At 46.5% G+C, this 19647-nt stretch overlaps 5 protein-coding genes across 5 annotated transcripts; 4 read left to right on the top strand and 1 right to left on the bottom strand.

Moving 5' to 3' along the window:
* The first annotated feature begins 48 nt into the window (after nt 1–48).
* BKA67DRAFT_650005 (uncharacterized protein) lies at nt 49–1864 on the top strand. The gene is made up of 2 exons (XM_046106035.1): nt 49–488; nt 552–1864. Exons 1-2 carry the CDS (start codon nt 223–225, stop codon nt 1633–1635), a joined length of 1350 nt encoding a protein of 449 aa, XP_045953280.1. The 5' UTR covers nt 49–222; the 3' UTR covers nt 1636–1864.
* Nucleotides 1865–4941: 3077 nt separating this feature from the next.
* Nucleotides 4942–6554, top strand: BKA67DRAFT_663157 (uncharacterized protein; the record flags this gene model as incomplete). The annotated part of the gene is made up of 2 exons (XM_046108133.1): nt 4942–6352; nt 6400–6554. 2 exons carry the CDS (start codon nt 4942–4944, stop codon nt 6552–6554), a joined length of 1566 nt encoding a protein of 521 aa, XP_045953279.1.
* Nucleotides 6555–7623: 1069 nt separating this feature from the next.
* BKA67DRAFT_540252 (uncharacterized protein) lies at nt 7624–8143 on the bottom strand (the record flags this gene model as incomplete). Its single annotated transcript, XM_046100750.1, has 3 exons — nt 7624–7839; nt 7903–8057; nt 8110–8143. The coding sequence occupies 3 exons, from the start codon at nt 8141–8143 to the stop codon at nt 7624–7626; spliced, it is 405 nt and encodes a 134-aa protein (XP_045953278.1).
* Nucleotides 8144–13402: 5259 nt separating this feature from the next.
* BKA67DRAFT_611435 (uncharacterized protein) lies at nt 13403–15478 on the top strand. The gene is made up of 5 exons (XM_046105395.1): nt 13403–13632; nt 13689–13870; nt 13904–14214; nt 14274–14347; nt 14405–15478. Coding segments are annotated over exons 1-5 (1548 nt in total). The 5' UTR covers nt 13403–13631; the 3' UTR covers nt 15385–15478.
* Nucleotides 15479–18150: 2672 nt separating this feature from the next.
* BKA67DRAFT_663155 (uncharacterized protein) lies at nt 18151–18447 on the top strand (the record flags this gene model as incomplete). The annotated part of the gene is made up of 2 exons (XM_046108132.1): nt 18151–18246; nt 18295–18447. The coding sequence occupies 2 exons, from the start codon at nt 18151–18153 to the stop codon at nt 18445–18447; spliced, it is 249 nt and encodes an 82-aa protein (XP_045953276.1).
* Between the last annotated feature and the right edge of the window lie 1200 nt (nt 18448–19647).

Raw genomic sequence — 19647 nt, 5'->3', positions numbered from 1 at the left:
GCGTTAGGCGGAATGTGGGGGATGGGTGCCTTCTGATGTGCTGTGCCTGTGTGAACTCAGCCTCGTTTTTGACAAGCACATCATTTTCTGAGATCGCCGATACAGCAGCGACAAAGATGTAGTCACGGCGCGTGTAGTGGTGTAATCCCGCAATTGCTGAACCTTATCACGCGCACGACTGGTGCTTTGTCGAGGCGTTGGGCCTTATCGAGGTATACAAGTATGACAAATAACGAAACCATACCTCTTGTCGAACAGCAGCACTGGAGCGAAACCCGAAAAACCGCGTGGTCCTCGCACGACGGTCCTGGACCGAAGCAGTCAGTACCAAGGATTACAACTACGGAACACGAGGCATCGCCATCTCACGCGAAGCGCGCATGGTATAATCGAAAAAGGTGGAAATGGGCCTTGTCAGCGCTACTTTTGTCTGTAGCTCTTCTTATCGGATTGACAGTGCACTTCCTCGGCCGTAACGCGGGAAACAGGTATGTGAGGCAGTTTACAGTGGACACGGATTGATAAATTTGTACCCGCTAACTATGAATCAGTGGTGACCAGGACATAATTTTGCCTCAAATTCTCAGCAGCGCCGACTTCAACGGACAGATCTTCCTACTCGCCAAAGGTGACGATAGTCGAGTTTGGTACACAACAAGAGTAAACGGCACATGGACACACAAGTGGAATAGCACTGGTCCACAAGGGCAATGCCAGCCGTCGAGTGTCGTTTGGGGAACGCCGAAACGACTGAGTGTCTTCCACACTCGAGACGATAACATGGTCATGACAAGCTCGTTGCAGAATGGTTTATGGGCAGACTGGGAGGTCCTTGGCGCGCAGGCCAGCAGCCCGGTGGTTCCCTGCCTTGAAATGCGCAACGATGTGATACATATTTGGGCTCGTGAAAGGACGAATGCCAAATTTATTATGCATAACTACTGGCAGTCTAGTCAAGATGATTGGTTGACCCAATCGTCTAGCTGGGAGGGAGGTATAAATAGCGAGACGGCCAAAGGGTCCCGAAGCATGCCTGCTGTCGTTTGTCGCAACAGCAGCACAAGCAATGACGTGGTAATATACGATAAGGAGTTCGGTTTGGGACTACACAGGCAATGGAACACTACCCGCAATCGTTGGGGAGCCTGGGGTGATCTAGGAGGGCCGTATGCTGGTGATCCAGTGCTTGTATCCCCCTCCAATGACCGTGTCGACTTTTTTGGTATAGAGAAGACCGGCAGGGCTCTGGTCCACAGGTTTTGGAATGAGAGCTCGGGTTATAGCAACCCTTATGACTTAGGAGGCGCCTGGGCTAGTATTCCATCCGTCGCTGTGACAGGAAGCAGCCGACTGGATGTCTTTGCTCTCAGCGTTAATGGTACGGTTCAGCACCGTGCCTTGATTGGGTCCACGTGGAGTCCTGATTGGTCTGATCTGGGCGTTTCAGCAACCAGTGCTCCTCTAGCCACTCTTCTCAAAGCTCAATCACCACAGATCATGCTTCAAGTTTTGGGAAGCGAGGGCGACGTGCTAAGTTCGGATTGGGAAGTCACAGATGCTGGTGGCTTGAATTGCATTGTGCCTCTTGAGAGTATTGGTGGTAACTTGAGTAGTAGCACAATGACAGTAACTTGAGAACGATGCAACTGAATTCAGAGATATGTGGTGTATGGTATGCAACGGTGGCTTGGGGCTGTTTGTGCGGAGCTGGCTGCGGCCGGTGCCGTAATGGCGGAACTCTTGGGTCATGATTTGGCAAGTTTTTGCCATGAGATATATTCTATAAGTTGAGGCCGTTTGCGAAAACCCGCCTCTTTGTCTATATGCTGCGTGTTATAATATGAGAAAGTTTATGCTATGAGACAAATCCAGCTGGGTTGAGGTGGTATCGGGGTTGAGCCGGCGCCAATGCCAACCGCACCAGAACTAGTAACGCGTCCTTACGACGTTCTCCACAGGCGAGGAGGTGCTATATAACAGCATTCAGCCTCCGATTAAGAATTTGGGCTTAAGAGCAGAACTGGCCTGTAGGGGCTCGGCTCGGTAGCAGACCTGGCAGACTTGATCGCTGCATGACTACTCTCTATCACATATGGAGGATTCCAGCCCTTATATATCCTATTGCAATCCGATACCGGGTAAGCTCTGACACTGCCTCATATGCCACCCCACTGCTCAAAATGGCTTTACCTAGGCTTTCGTTGACTTTATGCAGCTGTTTCGAGGTGCCGAGCTACCCTGAACAGAGAGGTGAGATGATCAATCCGAGCACATGCCAGATGGAGAAATATGAGGAATGTTGGATCAATGATTTGGCCAAAGCAGGAGGACGGACTGGGTGGGTGTTAAAGTGGGTGGAGCAAGGTGGATGGTAGAGTAAGGGGAGAGGACTAATGGTTAAGATTGTAAACGTGGCCCAGAAAGTCCTGAGAGTAGGCGAGGATGTTGTAGTTGGGCGATGGGAGACTGATACGGAGGGGAACAGGAAGGCACTTGCCGAAGTCGCTAGTATGAAGAGGTTTAAACCTAGGAACATGGGGCGATCTAAAGCAAGGAGAAAATGTTGAGGCTAAAGATGGGTAAATGTGGTCCTGCGTTAAGTCTTGATACATGTTCGGGCAGCCGGGCTTAACCTTTAAATGTTTAGAGGATGCTTTGTCGCCGTTCTGTAAATGTTTGCCAAAATCGATTCGGCTTCTGTTGACAATTCATAGTGCAGGGTCGATACAGAAAATGGAGTCATCATTTATCCTCTAATACCCTTAACGGGAGGCTGATCAATTTGAATATTAACGGGGGAGAGGAAGCGCGCGAGCAGCATTAAGGTATTCCTCATCTATTCACTTGTTTAGAGAGGTGCGTATATATTTAGAGGTCGTACAACCTATCTACATTGTTAACAAGGAGTATTTAGATTGCTCCGAACCGGTTCTAGCGTAATACTTATAAGGGAGTAACTTTCCTTGGTAAGAAGAAATCGGATGAGCCATTGAATAGGGACGATCTCGAGCAGCTTAGGGTATAACATAGCGTATTATAATATACTTTTATGTTAATAGTGAGAACTGACATAATAACGTGAATATCTAGAATATTATAAGGTAGAAACAAACTTTTTAGTATTAAATCACTAATCCAATAGACAAGCAACCAAGCTATAAGAAAGAGCTATTTGTCTAAGCCATGAGTTTTTTTAAAATGCTTTTTATAATTGTCCCTCCTTGTAAATTCCTTCTTACACTCGCCGCACACTGCTGAAATAACTTTTCGATTGGTCGCTGTGGAAGGGTGTCGGGTGCTCATGTGACGATCAATTTCTTTTGTAGTAGCGAGCAGTTCACCACATTGCATACAAGTCTTCTCTGGTCGATGGTAAAGTAAGTGATGGCTTGAAATTCTCAGTTATGTTCAAACTCAGTCAGTGGTAATTTTCTTACTTGAGTTTGGTTCCCATTTTGAACAATTTATCTCTACATCTTGGATTCTCTTCTGCATAGGGACAAGGCACATATAAGCCCCTTGATCGGCCGGAGACCGACGTCTGGTCCATGTGCGCGCCATCTGCATCATAGGAGGTGCGAGACATGGACGCGCTGGTGTTAGAAAGTCCTGAGGGATCATTGTATAAAATATCTCGATTCATGTTACTAGGGATATTTCCATGAAGCTCTGAATGTGGCTGTGTGGTGTTGCTGTCGATAAGGACGCCAGGATAGGGGTTCGCGCCACGGTTGTTCCTAGGTCCAGGTTCAATGTGGTTGCCGTAGGTAGGATGACATGGATGCAGCAATGGAGAGTTCGGACTCTAACGGACTGAACTCAATCCACGCTCGGTGATACTGAGTAAAGAAGGGTTTATAAAGTCGCTCTCATCGTGGAAATACGACCCATTGGACGGCACCAAGTCGCTCACAGGCCCACTCGACTCAAAGTTTTCAGCTACATCTATAACGTGTTAGTTGAATCTGAAGATACTCGTCGCTAGGAACGCCTCCAGTACCATAGGATTCAGATAGGCTGTCCGACAAATCATATCCTGACATGATTCTATCACCAAAGAGAAATCTCATAAGTAAAGGAATGAGCAGCGAGGCAAGGATGCTTGTGTACGTGGTTCAGACTTGACACCGGACTAACGCTCTATCCCAGACCGCTTGTCTGTACTGATGTTGTGTAGGCTGAAAGAAAAGGACGATCGATTTATCCTCTAAGACAAGCATTAATCAGAACGTTGTTGAGAGCAGCTCAATGCGGAACTCTTATCGTGTCAGACTGATGTGTACTTGGCTGCAGTCATAACTTCATATCTAAATCGTATGGTAAGATTTTTATCGTTCTAGTTGCTTCCATTGTTGAGTTCCTACACGCAATGAGAAAGTCAAGCCTTGGGCGGTTTGTAGTCGTGGTCGGATCATGGCCAATGATGTGTCAAACTCGTCTCCTCTCGGGCCTCCTACATCTCATCCATCCATCATCTGATCACAGAGTTGCAGAAGACTCTGCAATGATTGCATAAATTGGAAGCATAAAAGATTGCAGAATCAGGTCCTTATCTCTTTTTATTGAGAAGGCTGGCCTATTAACGCTTGAATTCTGACACTAAGGCATGAATGCATAAATATTTACTCGTTAAATCGGGCCTCCCGCATTTGAATGCGGTCCAGCCTGAACCAGCCGAGTTTCGTTGGTTAGGACCCTTGCGCTGTAGCCGATTGGTCAATTTTGATACCTTGACAGACACTTCTAAGAATGAATAAGGCTTCAGTAATCATTTCAACACAAGATTGAAAGAGACCGAAAGTTCTTGTATATCTCAGCGTTGCTGTGCACTTCAAAAACGCTGAGACTCTTGATAGCTTATGTTGGTGATTTCTTATCCTGAAACCTCTTCCATCACAGTAATAATTTTATTCTTCTCGGAAAGCTTCAGGGAGCGTCGTGATGGGGCGTAAGAAGTCTAGATCACCGGCTGCCCAGCAGGCACACGTGGTTAGCAACAACCATGGCCCCATCGGACCACCCCGTTTCGATAAATACAGCAAGTTAATCAAAAGATTCTACGAACATTTACTGGTCTTGTACGAGTACGACTCGGTTCGTGGCGAGCATACAGCCGAAAATCCAGAACCGGGTTTAGGTCGCTTCCTTGACGACCTTGCATTTCTCTGCGAGTATGAGAAAGGTGGAAACGCTTGTACCGCGATAGGAGTCCAAGACTCTGAGGAGCTCTTCATTTTTTGGGTTGCTGCAAATTTTGACTCCCGCAAGAAAATTGTCCCATTTTTGGAAAGATTACTCAAGGAGTTTGCCAATCTATCACCAGCATCTTCAGCTGCCACATCGGACCATGAACATCGGCTCAAGGATTTATGCATAAACTATGCACGATTGAAGATCAAAGCTTTGAAGGATTTGCTGCTCCGCGCCACCTCTGACTGTCATAGCCGAACCCAAAATCCCATCTTCGCGCTCTGGCGCGAACAATTCAACAGTTGCCCCAGCGATGTGGCCGTGTGCGAACTGGCATACAGACTGCGAAATTCAGATGAAATAAAAACAATCGAGGTGATGGCTCAAGAACCGACATATATAAAATCTTCTGCGGAGCGAAAGTCACCGTTTGGTCAAGTGAGGCATTATGTCGGTCGCCTGGCACATTACGTTCGCGTCGTACGGCGCCTCATTCACGATATTCATTCAGTCGCAGTCAGAGATTTGATCACCAATCCTTTTCGTGTCGAGGCAGTCCCATTAGCAACATGTGTCGACCTGCCACGTCCAGACAATCTCACCACACTAGATGGCATCTGTACCAGAATGCTCGAAGCAAATGACCCGTTCCTGGACCAGCTAAAACGAGAATTCGCAAATCGCAACATTGTCGAGAAAATCATGGCACATTATGAGAATTTCAAAACCCCTCGTGTGCATGCAGAGATACAGGTATTGGATTTCTTTCACATTAATGGAATCAGGTGGGCTAGGGACGACAGGTATGTTGGATGTAGTAAGGCGGCTTGCTTCTGTTGTCAGCGCTATTTCCGTCACCACCCTGCCAGGCCTAAAGAGCCTCAATCACATCAGAAAGTCTGGCCGATGTGGGGTCCAATGTTGCTGAAGTCGCGATCTGAGGATGCTCGGTATGTCGAACAGAGGGACATTTTGAACAGTATCATAAACGACATCCGTAGGGAGTTGATCGATCAGATCAAAGCAGGACATGGACGACATTCTTGGCACGAAGACACTCGCACAGATATTACCAGGTCTACAGCTGATGCTAAGGTGGAGCATTCACGCAGATTTTCTTTGCGCTTGGGTGATGTCCGCATTGACAGCTCGGATGGTCAAGGTTGGTCTGAAATTATTCTCATATGCGCCAATACTGAATGCCTCCAGACGATCCCAGTAATACCGATAGCGAGACAATCAGTTCTGAACAGCACATTTTTGACGTCGAGCCTGTTTCGACTGACATTGAACATGAGGGCTCTTACAGTTCAGACACTAGCACGGATGAGGACTACGATTCTGATGGAGGTGCCTTGCTATAGAAATTCTGAGATCAATCTTGTTTGCTCGGGTGTTAGGGAAGTCTGTTTGGTCGCTACTTACGATTTATGATATATACTTACCATGAAACTACCGAGAACTCATTTGGACAGCTATGGATCATCCTGTAGTGAGAAAATTAACAAAAATTTTACTTGAAATCGGTGGTTACTACTTACTACGGTTAAGACGCGTATTTCTAGCGGAGGCCGTAAAAGGTCACGTGATCACCACTTCCCAAGTTAGGTGATACGAGAGCTCGTCGCCTTAGTGTATGGAGTGCTCTCTGTACACTGTGGCCATCTATAGTCATTCATATTGCCACAGCTTTGGATCGGTGTGTATACTTTAAACACTATGTGAGTAGCTCCTAGGAACGCCCGTCATACTACGTATGAGTGGGTGTTTCTTCTTTACATGGCATAAAAATTGGCAGCCTCATGGTTCTGGCGACTTTTAAAATAATTCTGAGTAAGATTTCACGTTGATGTGAGAGTCTACGTATCGACAACGAAAATAGCGAACCGTAAAGGGCGTATGCCACTATAACGGAAACAGCACAACACAGAAATCCTTGAGAAGCGCATGAAACTAAAATTGGGTGAGTGGTCTGAGTAATGATATACTATAGATTATGGTGGGGAGAAATGAGTATTACCAATTGCTAGACAGTAGAATATCTTACTGGCAACATCATTAACAGAGATCTCAGCTGTAGCTTCGGATATGAGATGCAATTCTATGAGAAACACGAATCAAATCATAATGCTAAAACTCATCCATTTTGACAGGAATCTTCCACTTCTCCTCAACCTGGATCTCTGCTCGAAGAACGATATCGAACAAAGGAAACGAGGATGGCTTCCGTGCCGGAATTGACCTTAGCCAAACCCAAACCATAACAGCAGAGACAAATGTCAAAGCTGCAATCTACAGGGCGAGAAAGATCCCAAACATACCCGAATTAACACGAAGTTTAACGTGGGGTTCTACCAAGGACGCCTCCGTGTAGAACTCGGGCGCCAGTGTTGAAACGGTAATGCTTTCTTGTACTTCGGTATTGCCCCAATATTAGAGTTGAACAGCCAGAACGGGAAAACGAGTAGACTCTGAAAGTTCTGGGCCAGAATACCCCAGGTCGACGGGTCCGCGAGCAGCTTCTGGGAACTCCAGAAGCTCACTGCAATTGACAACGGTGGCGGGAGCTCGGCAGCCGTGTAATTTGAGAAGCCATCTGAGCGCGTCTCGGTAGTCAGGTAACTGGATACCAAGCACCGGAGTTGCGTCCTTGAGGATGGGGTATTAGTGGGCTGGTTCAGCATTGAAAAAGCGAGAGCCTATACTACCAACCGTGCCTTTATCAATGCTGATGATGGTGTAATATAGGCGCCAGGAGACAAATGATGTTTGCAAAGTATAGAATGAAATTTGGGTGGTTATTTTTGGTGATGGCTTGTCTGCCGAGCACGCATTCTGTGTAATACCCTTTGGACAGACGAAAATTCCTGTTCATGATATCGGCGACTGATGTATCTCTGTTATTTCATGCGAACGTACCTGCCATTAACACATCCGGCTCTGCTGGGTTCATTTTCAAGTACAAGCGAATCCCGATCAAGACGCCATCTTGCCCAAACAGATCGCAATCAGAATCTGTAAATATTAAACTGTCTGTGATAGGTCCAGAAAAGTCGGCTTGAATGGATGGGGCGTGTTTCACCTTCACAAGTGAGTGTTCAGAATGATCTCGTGCCACCTAAGGTACGACTATAGTTAACCAGCTAGAAAGCAAGTATGATATGCACGGCGCATTGATGCATCGCTGCCGCTGTGCCACAGTCAGAGCTGCTGACAAAGCAAATAAATCAAATTAAAGCTCTTGATTTCTTTGATTTACGCTAATATCGCAAATTGGTCAAGTTTATTTATTTGTATACTACACTTTATAAACCAAAGCGGAATAAAAGCTCCGGGCTAATTAGAGAGCTTCTTACGATCCGAGTGTTATTCCGTTCTAAGGATCTTCCGCGGCAATACGCTTCTAACCATTGTTTTGATCGTAAATAACTACGCGTTGCTTAATAAATACTACTTTTCTCGAAATCCTTCGACTAACGCCGGACGCATATAATAGCTTTAAATATATCTGGTTCTATTAATTAACGTTACGCGGTCATATATAGCTTCCTTTTATTAAAAAGCCGTTTAACTTTAGCGCTTATAACGGGGATTAAGAGAAGACCCACGGCTATTTGGTAGAGATAGGGAAACTAGCTAGCGTGGTCGTGTTATTAAAGTAACGGGTCAACGTCTTTAAGCACTTGCTTTTTGGTTTTTCTAAAATATATTAAAGTAGGTTATGGGCTAATTAGCAGGCTAGCTTTAGTGGAAAATTCTCGTATTGCAACGCAGATTCCCGTTCCCTGGATGGCAAACAAAACACTAAAAGTTATTACCATTCGTGGAATCATCTAATATAAACAATTTACGGGAATCATTACGGCGAAGCGTAGCTTCTTATATACTTTTCACTTATATCGGGTTACTTTTCATTACCGAAACGGCTATGAATTTATAAATCGGTTCTATTAAACGATTTATTTATAAATTAGGCTGAGCTGGATGATTTGCCCAGTTTACGCCAACTTATGATAAATCAAATAAATCTGATTTGATTTGGCAGCAGCTCTGGGCGTGGCCCATAAGCCGACCCAAGAAGCGCTGTGCTTAAGCATAGCCAGAGCTTTAGTCGAGCATGGCGCCAACCCGGCCCTTAAGGCGCCCGACGATAAGAACGCTCTCCACGCTCTGGCGAACGCATATCCTATCGCTACATATAGCCAGAGAGCTGCGGCCCAGCTCATCTCCCTATTCCTAAGCCATGGCGTCTCGATAAATAACATAGACAACTCCGGAAACACGGCACTTCACTTGGCCGTACGCACCCATCCAAGGCCAGCAGCTGTATAATGCTTGCTACAACACAGTGCTAGAGTCGATCCACCGAACCAGGCTGGAGATACGTCACTTCACGTGGTCGCACACATATCTTCCTCGATCAGGGACCAAGGTCTGAATTATCAACAGGCCATAGAGGCGCAGGACGAGGCGATGTGACTCATCATGGAAGCGAGTGGCGATGGAGACGAAAGTCACATGGAAAAGCCGAACAAGTCAGACAAGACGCCGCGTGAGATAAAGAGGAGTCGCGGAAATTGCTCAGGGATGATCCGAAGCCACGCGTTCGCATCCGGGGCGGGCGGACGTTTGTCTTTGCGCCGTAATCAGCAAGGCATGTTCTTATCGTTGGGGATTATTACTTGCCTGTCTTTGTGATACTTTATATATCTCGTTTTATATAACCCAAGATAAGAGGATTGGGTAAAGTGATCTCATATGGGTAGTGACGGTGGGCCTCTCTTTGTACTTCCAATAGAGTATTATTGGTATACTACAGTGGATCAGTCAGATTTGCGCGAATGACGTGTTGCGGCAACACCATAGGAGTCCAGTTCCATGGTGCAGACAACCGAAGGCATATACTTCTCACGGGCTACTGGGTACCTTACTCAATCATCAACAACTCGAAACATTCATGGAGGTAGCCTTCATATTTTCTTGGGCGCATGTCATTACCCAGGTTACGTCTTAGCTTAATTACAGGTCCTTGCATAACAGGTGGCAATAAGTCTGCACCCCTTCGAGATATCTTAACGTTGTAGGGAAGGTAAGCTAAATCCCATGATTATAGTGATTTTACGGCGATCTTTTTTTCATTGATAAGAACAGTTTCTAATAACTTCCAACGACGATTAGATCAATAGGTTTCTGTGGAATGGCTTCTCCATTTAGTTCTTTCCGTACAGTTTGGGCGACAAATAGATCTATTCAGCGCTATCATACGAAAGGAAGAAGGGATTCTTCTTATCGTACGCGATCTACAGATAGGGGTTTGGCCTATACGGCTGTAAGCTTCCGACAGCCACAGTGTGGCTGTAGTGGCTTGCCGTTAGTACGCCAGTAACTAGCTAGACTATATGGTCGTGCGAGACCGCGGATAACTATATTCCAACAGTTTCAGTATTTAGAAGCTACGTATAACTAGCAGATATAACCGAGGACAATATGCTGCCAGCAGAAGCAGGCAACTCGGAAGCAGGCTTTCCGACACAGTAAATGGTTTACCTAAGGACAGATAATGCAAGCTATGTGCATAAAAGACTTAAAGAGTCGAAAGCTTGAGTCGATGGCGACAGCGGCCGGATATTCAAAACAGTATCGAACTCGACTGGTACAGAAGGCGAACGGGATGTAAGTATCTGAGAGGATATGAAGTTAAACATCTGATCTCGGTATGCTTACTTACCTAGGTCTCGCTAGGTCTCGTGCCAACTAGACGCTTTGGAAAAATGCTACGAACCGAGAGCTTTAAAGAGAGCGTTACTTGACCTACCAAAAACGCTAGACTAAACGTATGCTCGAATTTTGGTTAATATACCTCGCAAGCACATACACCACACACGGCGAATCTTACAGTTATTAAAATATTTGGAGAGGTCATTGCGAGTCAACGAGGTTGTTGATATGATTACAGTGGATATTGGGGGTGGATGTGGCAAGGGGTTCTCTATTCGAGTGCCAGAACAGGATGCCGGTCCCAGAGGAGATTACAAGGTACTGCTCTGGCTTGGTTGTTCTCGTGCGTAGACAGGGCATGTATAAAAAGACAGCAATAATAGAAGAGATGCAGCTGGCACATTTCTCGGTGAAGGATTAACTTACCTCGGACCGTCTAGAGGAGGAGACATCCGCCCGAGCCGCGATGGCGGATGTCTGCCTGTCGTACCTGCTCGCGCCTAAGCAGGAAGAGACGACCGAGTGGATCCAAGAGGCTCTCCAGTTTTCTCAAAACACGGCGTGATACTGGGTGCACAATGCCGCCGTGTCTGAGCACAACAGTCATGACGTGTTCACACTGGCAATGCAACTTCTCTTAAGTTTCGACAACTTCGAAAGGTGGCGCCGATTCCACGATCTGGATTGTCTATGGGAAAATAAGCCTGAGGAATGAAAATCCAAAGAAGGCACATGGTATGCTTTATACTATGCCTCGCTTGGAGGGTTGTCACGGTGTGTTAAATGGAGGCTGGATGAGGGGGGGGGACGTGGATGCCCAGGGGGGAGACTACGATAACGCGCTGAGTTGAGAATATCCTATACACGATCAATCTACAGAAACATGGTGTTCAAATACCACATATATGCTCTGTGTTCTAAAGCACGCGAGTGGGCGCCCTACGAGGCAGACTGCAATTCGGCCCTCTAATGGCCTGCTGACACACGATCTCGGGCGACATTCATTGCTTTGTTCGGTCAGAGTTGTGCGAGTTTCCAGCACTGTGAGCAGATAGCCTATGAAATGGGACAATCATGAATTACTCTTGCATGAAAGCGACGATCACAGGTAGTTTTAGCCGTTCCGCGATAGTATGTTGTTCACGTAACATTTGCAGTGGCGCGACCATCGGCTAATAATCAAGATAAGTATATCCGCAGGGTTTAAGATAAGAAAGAGACATGTGACTAGCGCCCGGGATGACTGAGCCAGAACGCTCGAGCAATTCAAGATCGCAACCAGTCGCGTATATAAGATTTCAGATGTATACTGTGCATCGTCAAGGAAGCCTTGATACTCTGGACTATATCCGAAGAGGTCCATTGGCATATCCGCTATGGCCAGTAGGCAGGCTATGCTATTGGTTGGGGTCACCACTGGAGGCTGTGCCACGTCTAGCAGCTACACAACAGCTGCGGTCTCGTCGACACCGTGTCTCGTCGACATCCGTCCCAGCTTGATATGAAGCGTGGAATAAGGGGATCGTTAAACTCAGATGCCCTACCTGAGTTTGCTAATCGCAAGGGTGCACCGAGAAAATGACCAATAATTTCTTGGGTGCATGTCATAATCTAGGGGTACGGGTTAGCTAAATTGCAGGTCTTTGCGCAATGGGCGGCAATAAGTATGCACCCCTTCGAGACATCTTGTCGGGGCATCAAATAAATGATGGTCAAACTCAGGCTTCTAAGCCCACGCAAGACATGGGCTTGGTGAATGTTGTTGCTACATATTAATGCCAATATCCACAACTGCTAACCAAGAACTACGATTGGCTGCAAGATGTGCTTTCCTCCGACATTGCGCAAAGTAGTTGTCCTTTTCATAGTAAGTAATCTAGGCTATTAGACATACGCGAAATCAAGACTCGGACGACTGCACGGATTGTGTTATCGGCATTTGGACCTCAGCAGACTCTCCATTGTGAAGTGGGGCGCGGCAGAATAGTGAGGTAATTATATCCCCAGACGGGCACAGGGAAAGAAGGCAAGCAAGACGCAGTGACCACGGCGAATTTAGGTAATCGACTCTGAGCTTTGACATTGATCACATCGCTTTGTGAAGAGGTCGATTTTTCCATCAATTAAGGCGTCTTATCAAGGTGACGGAACTTAGTTTCTCAAGAGATCTTGACGTGGCGCGCTGACGAGTGCAGTAGAGTTCATAGGTGCCAAGCCCTCAAAGTTCGGTGAAGGATTCATTTGTGGTATGCCACTAGTCCCGGGTCAAGGCCATTACAATGCTTTAAGTTTGATTGTGCTGTCACAAACAATGAGATGCTGCGTAGACCTGCATCGTAACGGCAAGGCTGTGGTAGGCTAGTAGCGAATCCCTCCCGCATCAAGGGGGGGTGCCGTCGGGCTCCCGATCTCTGCCGGGCGCGACGTTTTGCAGTCGACGCTGATCTCCACGGTCATTCCTCACTTTGTAGATCATCAATCACTCCAGAGCAATATCAGCCAGCCAAATAGAGGTCAAACTCGTACGTCATGGCAGTCAAAGAAGCGAGTCGAGTAGTTTCAAGGATAAGTCACATCGATGCATCGGTGTCTATAAAACAGCACCTTTATCTTCGTCTTCATTCCTAAGCCTCATCAATTCACACCATTACATATTGTTTCAATCCCACCGGAGAATTCAGACAGCAGTCAAAATTGTGCCTTCATGATCCAATTTGTCTACAAGTGAGTACTATCCATATCGATCATACGGGCATATATGTCGACTGATTGTCATCTAGTGGCTCCACTTCGATCAAGCTTGACAGAGATTGGGAAAGATGTGTTAACTCACTTTTATCAGCCAGTCTTGCTTGAAATGGCATTGACTGTGGTGCATCAGCCATACCAATACAGCACTGAGTATATTCCAGCGCTGCAGGACGATTCTTTGCTTTCGGCCGAGCAGGCATTCCAGGCCTTTGTGAACAAATTGGCTCAAACATGCGACTCACAGCCAGGTGGTGACACGGTCACCGCGATCGCAGTTCTACGCAACAATGGCTGCCCACTGTACATGGTTGCCTCTAATCTTCGTAACGGTAGAGAGCTGCAGAGCACGACAAACTTCCTCTACTCCCTACTCGATCTCATTCGTGAGCAACAGGTCATGAATCGGAAGCCGCTGCTCAAACAGGTTCTGTGGCACATTCTTGTCTTCAACTTCAGCAGGCTCAAGACTTACGTAAAAAGACTTGTCCAATGCTTGGATGATTGCTTGGAGAGCACCCAGCTACGGCGATCCACGGAAGCTGAACAGCCTTGTAGGTAATAGTTTTGACTTGTTGTGCCATTATTAACACTCTCATAGCCGCGGGATTACAAAGGGAGCTTCTTGTCCTTAGAGAGAGGGCCTCCTTCTCAATCGATGATGAGTCTTTTCAGAATGACCAGAATAAGGGTTAGAGCTCTCTTCAGAATCTTCTACGTCTCAAATTGCAGCTTCTGACTCAAACAGTCCTCTGTGATTGCGAAACTCTACTAAAGGCGATACATGGGGCAAGAGGCAAGAACATTGATGATGCGATCAAAAGTCAGTCCAGCAGTGGGCAGGCTGCAAGGCCAAATCCGTGGCATGAGCTTCGTCACTATCTCGGACGATTACTTTCCTTTCGTCAGGCAGCAGAAATTCTCATCAGCGCCTTCGAACGCTGGCTATCGTTGTTCGAAGATTTTGAGATTGTCACTATTCCTTCCGGCCTGCGAATGAGTCGACCGTTGCCAAGGTCAAACCTCACTGCGGCCGAAATCATCTACAACATGGCAGAAGATGAAGATGAAGCTGAATCTTATCTTCAACAAGCCCAAGGCTTGCAGTCAATGGGCTTAGAGAAGATAATACAGAAAAAGGTCAATTCGAGGACATTTCGCCCAGTGGTTCACGCAGAAGTCGCTCTCCATACCCACCTTCTGCAAGCTGGCGCGAATCACCCAGGGCAATTTTGGAATGATTGTAAATACACTGGCGGCAGCAAACCGACTTGTCGACTTTGTTCTTACTACTTCTTTGGCCATCGAGACAAAGTCAGTGTCCGACCTACCCACGAGAATTTGTATGCAAACTGGCAATTTCCGGATCTGTTGCAGCCCGAGAACCGGACTGCACAGCGAGCCAACAAGAAACTCTTGATGCTCATGACTGAACTGGTTCGCAATGATGCGAAGAGAACATTGGATGAAAGATGCCCAAGAGGGAAGAAGCACGATTCTAACACTGAATCCGCCATACCCGCCTATTTCAATGTTGGGAAGCCCGTCTCAATATCTGAGATAAGCAGCCTACTTCGACTGGATGAAGACACTTCTGTAAGGCAAGTGAACCAATATTGGTCGGCCGAAGCGGAAAGGAGAAAGTATGGGGAGCTAGTGGATAACGAAAGTGATGATGATGAACTCGGAAATGCAGGAGCCTCTATTAAAGAGTGTTGGTTTGGATGAAAAGTGCGCGGTTCAATGACTTTGATTCAGCAAGCTGGTATTGTCATTTGTTTGACAGGGTCATTAAAATTGCTGAACGTGAATTGAAACGTTCTCAAAGTCATGGTAACATAAACTTGCAATGAACACCGTGACATACAAAACCACCTCAAGACATGGTGTATTGACTGACAACCTCGCCTTGGCAAGGCAAGACCATTCAAACGAGCCAATCAGCCACGTAAGTTCCACCGAAAGTAAGTAAAAAGTGGTTCTGTGCCACGAGTTTAAGTGGAACTAGCTCGACTGATTCCTGATGGATCATAAATGTGGCTACAATTAAGGCCGTCCAATACATCCATGCCCAAGCACCGCCTGGCGGGTTCCACTCCTGCATATTGGCGCACGGCTGTGCTGAGAGCAGTGATATCACTTCTATGCCCAAGTCTGCGGGGGCCCTAATATTGCATATAGATGATGGTTTTCGGCATGGCGATGTCCAAAACTGGAGGTTTTGGGATCAGAAAATGGCAGACCTTCTGCTGAATTGGGCGCCAAAATAGTCTTAGCGCATGATAATAACCCCACATCTGTCTGTCCAAAACGACACGTGCTGGAAATAAACCCTTTACCCGTTTATAAACGGATTTCTAAAGCACATCCGCAATTCCGTTTTGTTCATTTTGTTCAACACCCCAATGGTGTGCATCTAGATATTAACGGACCCGCGAAAGACATATCCGAAGCATCCACTCAATGTACGCGAAAGCCAATGAAATTAGTTCTCTACACCATCACTCACTGCAATCCCCTAATGCTACAAAGCGTATGTTATTCCACGAAGCATATATCACTTCGCATCCTTAAAAGTAAAAGTAAATGTCTGACATCCGACTCTGCACGACATCGAGTTCTCAGCCAAGTAAGAATCAAGTTCTATCAAACTAGCTCCCAAGTGTTCACGTTAGGCGTATTTTTATTGACGTCGCTACCCTAGTCAAGCAATGATGAACAATTTAGAATTCAAATAACGTATTTGTTCAACTAGAATCGGCCTCTCCGAAATTGCTAAAACTTCTCTTCGTTCTAAATACGCGGCATATAGGGGAACAGAAGGCACACCGTGTGGCATGTTATTTAAAAATGCTTTAAGCATCTAATTTGCTACGTAATTTGTGGCTTGGCTTGTTTGAGGAACTTCATATCACCGAGTACAAGGATATAAATACAATCGATTTTCGAACATCTCAGCCAATCGTTCAAGGACAGCTCTTCGGGCACGCTGACTCGCGATATTTGATTATTCTTGATCATCTGTCACATCTGATTGTAGGATCAACTTAGGGTGAAAACTGCTTTGGACGATTGAGGCGTCAGACAAGCCCCAAAGGATCGCAGGAGAGCGAAACTATTCACTACGAGGACAAGGGATGAGCGCATTTTGACTGTGGTAAGGTGTTGAGAAAACAATCAAAGGCTCAAGTACACAGCAGTCGAAGGCCGCCGTAGAAACTGTGGTCATCAGAGGATGCATTTCCACGTTCAGTCAATCTTGGTTTTTATAAGAAGATTCAAGGGATTTGTCACTCCTGGAAAACACTTTGAACTACAACAAGGGGTTAGAAATTATCACATCATGGCTTATCTTCTGTCAGTCTTACGATATCTTTCATTCATGGTACCTCAGCCCGCGAGTCCAGCTTCTGACTCCTTTCATGATAGTTGTGACCAGTTGGATGAGGATCCTTGCGGCAGGGCTGGAGCCGTACCCCGTTCATACGACTTCCCATAAGCTGGTTCGGCCATGTGGCTGCTGACACTTCAAGGGACAGGATATGCCAGCTCGCCGATTCTTCGGATCCTAACCATGTTCCTCGAATTGTTCCTCAAATTTTGAACAACTTCATCGAACTGCCGTTACACATATGCATGTCTCGAAAGTTCCTGCAAATAATTGTCTGTCAGCATGATAGGCACGTTGCTAATGATATCAACACAATTGACGACTGACTCGAATGACAAGGCCGACCGAAGTCGGCGGGTATCTTCGATTCTTCCAAGCGTTATGGGTTTCCCGACTGATGGGTAATAGTAGAACGTTGAGTTGTTGAGCTGTCTACAGTACCAGGGCAAGAAATGTCCGCCGACAGTCCGCAGCGTGGGGGGAAAAAGGCTACCAATCAAGACTCCGTCGCAACATGTGGCCGCTTTGGGAGCATTCCACGCTTTCCGATTGGCTCCTAAAAACACGGACAGTTTACAAGTAGATAAGTATTAGGCGTTTACTGCTTGAGGTTGCACAATATTGACCGGGATCCGCTGTTTCTGTTCGGTTGCCGACGATGTATCATCATAACCTGCATTATGATGTGATGACAGACAGGTTCGAACGTTCCGCGGGATGGATGATCGATCTCCAGGTATAGCCATTCGCAATGTGACTGGTTAAAAACACCATGGCCTGGTTTGCACCTTCAATGGCCTGGTGGCACTACCCAAGTGGGAGGGTATGTAGAGGAGATATCAGGGTTTACTATTGGCTATACAGGCGTTTGGGGCGCTTGGCAGTGTGTTAATGGGGTTATGACGCAAGTGATATATCCCTTTACTGACGCAAACAAACTGCATGTCTTACATCATCAGTCGTCCCCGCATCTTCCCACGGCATAAAACTTTACAAGATTATCACATACAGAAGAATTCTAAAGAAGTGCTGTTATCCATTTTGCAGCTTTATCTGAGCTCAACTCATTTCTAAAATCTTCAAACATTATCAACATCATCGATATGCCACGAGACGGTGGTGGCCGGTCGCACAACGCTTATGACCTCAGTTCTGAGACGAACCATGACATAACTCACGGAGCTGGTAACGCGGACAATGTAAGTGCAGTGTGATAAACTCATGACGCAAGTCTGATGTCTGGTTAGGATCCTCATGTTTCCCGAGCGGACAGGACTGCGGAAATGCCTCAGCATGAACCTGGTGCTGCCGTACAAAACATGAATGCTAGCGCAGGTCACAGCCAGGGCCTAGCAGAAGGACCCGAGAGAGGCCAAGGAGGTCGATCAACGAAAGCTTGAGTAAAAGCATCAATCAGATCTCTCCATTGACGACTATTTGCCGAAAGCCATGGAGGCATTTAATATTGTATATTTACTGCAGCTAGCCAGTAAACTGGACTCGTAGGGACGCTCATTATGCTAGGATATAATAGAAACCCGATACAAATTTGGTCGAAGAAGATGGGAATTCGATTCTGTCCAGTAGATCCTTGCTGTCGTTTGTGTCAAATCATGGACTGGCCCTGTTACTTACCCTTCTGACTAACGGCGAAAGCACCGCTACATAGAAAACTTTGCGCCAAAACCGAGGCCTCTGCTAAGGGCTGTAGCGGATATCTTCATTTACCTTATGATACATTCGCACGCCATTTTTCGTGGGAGAATCTACCAAGATTCGGCTCTTCCTAATCTCGAAAAAGGCTTAAGGAGCAGAATGTAGACGGTGTCGTCCTTCGTAACCTTGTTGAGCCAACTACCTGGCCCTTCTGCAGTGTTGGGTCATATTCCAACTAGTTTTATCAGACTTGATGAATTTGAGGAGCATTGGGTCACTTTCCAATATGTACAAACGACTATGACAGTGATAATGCTAGAAGTCATGCAGGCCTCGGACATGTCAGGATCGACAGATGAAAGGTCCATCAATAACTCCTATGCCGACCTGCTCGAGAATTCTCGTATTCGAGAGTTCTCTAATGACTCAATGAATGTGGTGCGACAGTTCGATCTGGCGTTTTTGCCCCTTTTTAACAAGCTTTGGGCGATTCTAGATCTCCAGCTTACCTGAAAGCAATCCATCTGCGTCTACAGATACTGGGGGTTTACCTCTTCGAGGACCCTCCACATATGCTTGATGTCGAATCATTACAGTCCCGAACACCCAAATTTCGCGAATTTCTGCCTTTACCTCGAATCGCCATATAGTCGACCGACAGGAAATCACCAACCCAGCTTACCAAGTGTCTTTACAATGCGAATTAGCATGGTACCTCATGGGAATATCATTCATATCTCGCGATCCCCTCGTGCGAAGTGACTTTACCGACGGATGCTCCATCACCAGTGCCGGTTTTATGACCGTCATGTTATATGAGGAATGCGAAAGCCGCTTGCGGCTTATGCCCGTGCGGCCATTGGGTGGGGCCGCCGAGGAAAACATACTGAGAGCTCCTTTACGGACAAGCAGGCAGCACAACTCCTCCTGGAACTCAGGCACCC

The sequence above is a fragment of the Truncatella angustata genome (assembly GCF_020726525.1).
Source record: "Truncatella angustata strain MPI-SDFR-AT-0073 chromosome Unknown BKA67scaffold_9, whole genome shotgun sequence".
In the NCBI taxonomy this organism is placed as follows: domain Eukaryota; kingdom Fungi; phylum Ascomycota; class Sordariomycetes; order Amphisphaeriales; family Sporocadaceae; genus Truncatella; species Truncatella angustata.
This window is presented reverse-complemented; position numbering and strand designations above follow the sequence as displayed.

Bases quoted from the DNA above. Each gene is read 5' to 3' on its own strand.
- BKA67DRAFT_650005 (XM_046106035.1), top strand. From the start codon at position 223: ATGACAAATAACGAAACCATACCTCTTGTCGAACAGCAGCACTGGAGC. The intron at 489-551 runs GTATGTGAGGCA...ACTATGAATCAG, and splicing joins GGCCGTAACGCGGGAAACAG to TGGTGACCAGGACATAATTT.
- BKA67DRAFT_611435 (XM_046105395.1), top strand. The intron at 13,871-13,903 runs GTGAACAAATTG...TGCGACTCACAG, and splicing joins AGCAGGCATTCCAGGCCTTT to CCAGGTGGTGACACGGTCAC. The intron at 14,215-14,273 runs GTAATAGTTTTG...GGGATTACAAAG, and splicing joins GAAGCTGAACAGCCTTGTAG to GGAGCTTCTTGTCCTTAGAG.